The 6176-nt window shown below is 44.7% G+C and overlaps 1 protein-coding gene across 1 annotated transcript in view; it reads right to left on the bottom strand.

The window, feature by feature from the left end:
- Positions 1-48: 48 nt before the first annotated feature.
- The window catches only part of LOC109465392, a 41990-nt gene continuing 35862 nt past the window's right edge, over positions 49-6176 (bottom strand). Inside the window, exons 39-50 of the mRNA XM_019762607.1 lie at positions 5826-5961; positions 5496-5629; positions 4947-5077; positions 4627-4774; positions 4051-4257; positions 3612-3815; positions 2671-3432; positions 2284-2505; positions 2069-2158; positions 1123-1448; positions 640-841; positions 49-354 (exon numbers count right to left, since the gene is read on the bottom strand). Of these exons, the coding sequence (XP_019618166.1) occupies positions 86-354; positions 640-841; positions 1123-1448; positions 2069-2158; positions 2284-2505; positions 2671-3432; positions 3612-3815; positions 4051-4257; positions 4627-4774; positions 4947-5077; positions 5496-5629; positions 5826-5961 (2831 nt within the window). The 3' untranslated portion in view covers positions 49-85. The remainder of the gene's footprint in view (positions 355-639; positions 842-1122; positions 1449-2068; positions 2159-2283; positions 2506-2670; positions 3433-3611; positions 3816-4050; positions 4258-4626; positions 4775-4946; positions 5078-5495; positions 5630-5825; positions 5962-6176) is intronic.

The following is a 6176-nucleotide window of genomic DNA, read 5'->3' as shown; positions in this document are numbered from 1 at the left end:
CTCGTCTTTTGTATGTGGTTTTATGGTTGGCTAAGCCAACGGTGGCTAACGCTTTTTTGGATACGGTTGGCTACGCCAGTGGTGTCTAACGATAGAAATCGAAGAGTACGTTTTCATACATCCCGACTTGGTTTATAGCAGTGATGGTCCCGAAGTAGTGTTTGGTGGCATCCAGCTGGCTTACTGTGATGCTGGTTTCCACCGTCTCCACCCACTGTTGCACGTCATTTCCGCCCAGGGTTGTCCCGATGGTGATCTCGTACACGAGGTCAGTCTCGGCATCGAAGACTCCTTCCCAGTCTATCATCACCGTGGTGTTTGAACTGTCCCAGGCGTGGGTCACATTTGCCTCCCCTGACAACCAAGTTAGTATGAGTGACATGTAATATCATGGATACTTTCGAAAATGAAATTTACCATACCGAAACGGTTTTTAGTAAAACATTGAACTTCACGGTTTTTCTTATAGCTTATACATGATGTATGTAAGGCCATCGCATCCACAAAACTTTAAACGAGCTTGGCTATACTTTGCTTGCATCACCAATGCCAGAGTTACAAAAGCATGATGGTTTCTAATGTAGGATGGTTGCTAATGTAGCTGAACACAAATACATGATTACAGTTGTAAAATAATACCTGACAAAGACGGGGTGGTGCTGGTGATCTGGACATCAGCCTGGAGTGAGGCACTCTCCATCTGGACATTGTTGATGGCGCGGAGAAACACCTTGTAGCTGGAGTCTGGCTGAAGGTCAAGGCCAAGGAGAGTACTGGTGTCTCCATAGGGGCTCAGGCTGTACCAGGCTGAGTTATCCACACCCGGTCCCTCTAGGGCATACTGCGTGGGTTAAGACATATCGTTACTTTGATCTCTGAGGGGGGCTGTCGTATCTGCTGTACTGTCCATTTGGGATTTTGCAAGGGTCTAGTTCGAAATGTACGTATTCTCCTGCACTGCGAAACTATCGCCTGTTTTCTTATCTTATAAGACGTTTGAAAAACTTATATTGTGGCATTGTCAAAGAATGAATTCACCGGGGAGATGAGCAAACGTCTATCTGTTATGAAAGGTTTGTTGGTCGTCTAGAACCTATCCTGTACTAGAATTTCCACACATACCTGGTACGCCAGAATGCCGGTTGTGTCCATGAATCCGCCCCATGACAGCAGCAGGGTGTCGGTTTGGGACTGGTGATTGCCCCGTGTGGGATACTGTGTCTCCGAGCGGGTCACCACACTCAGCTGAGCAGCCGCCGTGCTGGGCGGGTCCGTCACGATGGTGACTCCGTCGGACGACATGGTGGAGTGCAGACCCACGTTGTTGTGGCATCTCACGGTGACGAAGACTGTCTGTCCATGGACGAGACTGCTCACCGACTTTGAAGCACTTCCGGAGGCTTCAACCACTGTGTAATCACTGATGGAAGCCGAACCGGGCTCCAAGCCTGTAGTGGGAGATCAAGAACTTATTACCTCCGGGGAAGGAGACATCCTTCCGCGGAAGGGTTTTGTAGGAGATTTAGATTTTCATGTTCGCAGCTGTTTCTCGCGTTTGGGTCGACGGATTCTTTTGGGACTCAGTATATGTTTTGCTGTTGGGCTGTAGATGATGCACGTTGTTTTGTTATTATTGTGAAAAGGTGCCTTTTGGTGCCCCCAGAACACCCCTTTGAGTGTGAAAATGGTCGCGACCGTTGACCTTTGGCGTGTATTAGGTATTTACGGTCTGGTCTATGAAGCTGACCCCTCGCACAGAGGGGTGTCTGGTCTTGATAAATTCTTTGTCAACATAACAAACAACATAAAATGTACAGTAAAAAGCCCGGAGGTATAAAATCTCAGATTTTACTTGTTTGGTCTGTCGGTTGTGTAATGTCTACGTCTATCGAAGGACCTGTGGATTTGAATATTTCAACAACGATCATCTAGACTTAAACATAAAGCATTGAAATTGTTCTCAATGGTAGAATAGAGAGAGTTTTATATTTAGTTCAAATACAGAATGTGAACGAACACTGTTGACCATGATTTTATGTCCTATGCAAACATACTAGGTATCATGTACCTATTGCCCACTCGATCCTGCTGATTCCGCTTTCTGGATCTGTAGCGTCCCAGCGTGCGGAAATGACGTTGTCACTTTGGTAGTCGACATCTGGAATGGCAGAAAATAAAAGTCAAGTCAAAGCCTTATCCAAAGATTTATTCAATCACTCGAGCCAAGAAAAGTACATGATATTTCATCTTTGATATTCACAGCTGTGACATTGTTGAACTTACCCATGCCAGTAGAGCCGTCCTTGACAAAAGATATGACCGGGGGTGTTTTGTCCACCAAAGCCGGTTCTGAATGCACCACGCTGCGTAGTCCAGCTGCGTTGACGGCCACGACAGTTACATGGACGTATGATCCTTGGGTTAGGGTCAAGTTACTGTTGACTCCTTGGTCACTGGTGCCAGCAGAGCGGAAGGTCTGCAGTTGGGTTCCACCTTGCACTGTGCCTGTTGAGGAGAATGGATATATGTTTCATTTCTACCTAAATGCAACAGTTTCATATAAGTCACACCTAGATCTGTAAATAATGATACACTACATGTATTGCATCACAAATCATACATTGTGCCTTAGGATACCTATGTATATCTGATACAGTAATAGCGACATACCTATAGCCCACAGGTAGTCAACAATGGGACTCTCCATGTCCACAAATCCCCAGCTTGCAAACACTGAATTGAAGCCATGGATGATCTCCAGTTCGACATGGACGCTGTTGTTGCTGCTCATTCCCTCCCCAACCTCCATCACATTGCACAGGCGAACGTCCACGTTGTCAATGAGGACCCCCCTCGTTCTTCCCGGCGTTGCTATAGAAATGGCGGACGACCCGCTCGTTGCCGTGAAGAACATCGTGGCTTTTTGCCACCGGTTCTCACTCTGTGCATCATGTCGGCCAGGTCGGTGGTACAGTTGAACGATCTTGCTGACCCCAGGAGCTTCTATCAGGACTTCTTCGTCTGAGCGTTTGTTCTTTACATAGGGGTTGTGCTTTAATGATAACGTCATTCGGTACTTGCTGCCTGTGGTTGTGCTAAGCAGCTGTGAGATGGAACCAGCTAGGTACAGGAAATTGATCCCGTGATCCCCTGCAGACGCGTTCAAAACCGCAGCGGTTGAGCCTTCCTCAACCGTCCAGTGTGAGGACGTAAAGGACGGGAGTGAACTGAAGTCCAGCGCGTCTCCTGACTCCACGCGGAGTTGGCTTGACGACTCCTCGAATGAGAAGTCTTGTACAATGTTCTGTCCGACCTCCAACTTTTCCATCAGGACTGGAGCTGTGGTGTCGATGGTCATACCGTCAGACTTAGCGACGGCTGACTGCAAACCGGCAGCGTCAACGGCGTACACTTTCGAGTAATACTTCACACCTGACAAGCGATAGAGTCAAAAGATGTTTAAGTATACTAGTAGTATCTACTGTTTCACAAATAAGAGATTACATCACACTGGCACATAATACTATGCACGATGTTTGATTTATGAAATATCAATCGGTTCATTACATTTAAGTAAGTATTTGAGTTTCAAACCATAAGATGATTCTTACCAGAATCTAACGCCGTTTCCAGCTGAGTCCTTGCGGCGGTTCTAAGTCCCACGTCTGTAGCAGTCAGCACCGAGCACTCGTTTGGAGCCGCGGTGGTTCCCACGCACCACATGTAGTGGTGGAGAAACGACTCGGCGTCCCAGAACCCGTGCCAGGAAGCAGCGATGGACGTGGAAACATTTGTGTACTCAACATCGTGAAGAACTGTAAGGAAAGAACGGTAATGGATAGAGCTTAGTATTTGCCAATCCTTACCGGTTTGCAAAACATTGCTTCTTGGGTTGATACATTCACCAGAACACTGCATGCTGCTCTGGTCTCTTTCTCTGGCAATCATTCCCGCTATGACAAATAATTATTCTTTAGCTTAGAATCTTGAACAATTGATGCATAGAAATTGAATGAGTCGTATGTTAGAGGATAATGAAAAGAAACATACCGACTCCGTCCATGACCACGCCTGCCGTTGGCACTATGGTGTCCACGATCACACCGTCTGACGAGGCTGTACTGTAAAGCTGCACTTTGTTGTATGCCCGGATGTTGCAGTGGTACCTGATTCCCTCAGTCAGAGTCAGTCCGGTCAGTTGGTGCGTCGTTGTTGCGCCGCTGAGTTTGTTGCTCGCGTACGGTGATACAGATTCGTCTGAGAGAGATTTAGAAACAGGAGATTGAGAGTCTTCATGTTTATCAACATAAAGAGAACAAAACATAGTACTGACGGTCAGTGGTGGGCAAGTCTAGCAAATTGCTAATGTCTCACTACAGACAAATAAGAATAAAATCAATAACAAAACAAATAACAAAACAGTAAATTGATGTTTAAAACACAGCAATAACAAAAAATGGATCAATTAAATGATTTTCGGTGGTTTGAGCATTTAATCAGGTATAAACCGACGCAATTGTCAATTTTGAATGGTTGAGTAATACAATGTAACACAGGTGTTGGCCAGGTGTAGGTATTTATTGCATCGATATACACGTAAAAACTATTCCACCACAGGATACTTACCATTCGGTCCGATTCCAACAGCAAGTTCAAAACTATCGATGCCGCTGCCTGTGTCGTAAAACACACCATCCCAGCCGCATACAAGCTCTGTAGCAGCGGTTCTGTAGTCAATGTCGTCTGTGGCAGATGTAGTCATCAAGTCTTTAACCTTTTGGAAAAACAAAAACGACACGACATGTCAAACAGCTAGTTTGCAAATGCAACTTTTTGATTGAAGCTTGGATAAAGCGTGGACAGGTTCTGCTTGTACATCAAGTTGCACATACAATATTAGAGTTGGTCACATTTGTACTGATCTTTCTTAAGTTTCTCCGTCGTACCTTTGTTGAGCGATGAACGCTTGGAGGTGAAAAGTCCATCTCGACTCCATTGGTAGAGTAGATTTTGTAGGTAGTCTCTGAGTACCATGCTCTGACGTAAATTACGTACTCTGCTCCTCGTACTGTGCGAGCTGTGTAGACGGCAAATAAAACTATAAGCTTAAACAACAATGCCTCAACTAAAGTTCTGCCTATCCAATGTTGAATGGATGGTGGGAAACAGGAACATTAAAAAAATCACATTTCAAACGCCATCATCAAGACTCTATAACAACATGCATGGTAGGTCATGAACAACAGGTTTCGCTAGTGTCACTGAAGTGTATAAAACATTGTGTCATCTCGTAATCCCTGTATTATTACCTGTGTAATTGTTTTTAGGAAATATTGTGACAAAATTGTACCCCATTCAGGGAGAAATGCACATACGCTCTCCCTGCCTACGCACATTTTGAGTATTGTGCAATAAAGTTATCAAAAGCATAACCTTTTTGGCAAAGGCAATAACTACAACGATATGATCAGTAAATGGAACCCAGTTTTACTCACCCCCGTCTTTTGTTACAGGTAAGTTGAGGATGGCGTAGTTGACACCGTCCGTGCCATGCCATATCTTGTCTGTTAACAGGTTGAATACACCGCTGCCCACAGCCTCGTCCTTAATTCCTGCACTCCATTCGTATCTGTGAACAGCGACATGTTTTCATATCATCAATATGGTTGTTTCAAGATGACCTCGTTTACTAATCTAGCAAAATCCTTCAAAACATGATGTAATGGGATATTACAATGCTATGACACGGTTTCTTTTGTATGGCATTATGTATACATATCGGCCTAGGTGGACAGATAGAGAATCATGAAGGTAAACGTTGTTACCTTGTAACTTGTGAACTGGGTGTCCACGCTGCAGCCAGGAAGTCCGCAGCTGGTGTGTGTGCGATGTCGTCGGCTCCAGACACCGACGAAAAGTCCGAGAAGTCCATGGTGTCAATAAGATCTATTGTAGTTGGTACTGTATAGAATGGCGAATGGTATACATTTTAGAAAGGCTGAACGTAAAAACGTTCACAAACAAATCATAGCTGCATCTGAATTATGCTATAATCTAGATAGTTTTCATTTATAAGAATGTTTATCCCTACGTATACCCGACATAAAGTAAGCAGTCTACATCTACTAATACATAATGACATGTGACAACCCCTGCATGGTATATATATATATATA

The sequence above is a fragment of the Branchiostoma belcheri genome, unplaced genomic scaffold, assembly GCF_001625305.1.
Source record: "Branchiostoma belcheri isolate BF01 breed outbred unplaced genomic scaffold, Haploidv18h27 scaffold15, whole genome shotgun sequence".
NCBI lineage: Eukaryota > Metazoa > Chordata > Leptocardii > Amphioxiformes > Branchiostomatidae > Branchiostoma > Branchiostoma belcheri.
This window is presented reverse-complemented; position numbering and strand designations above follow the sequence as displayed.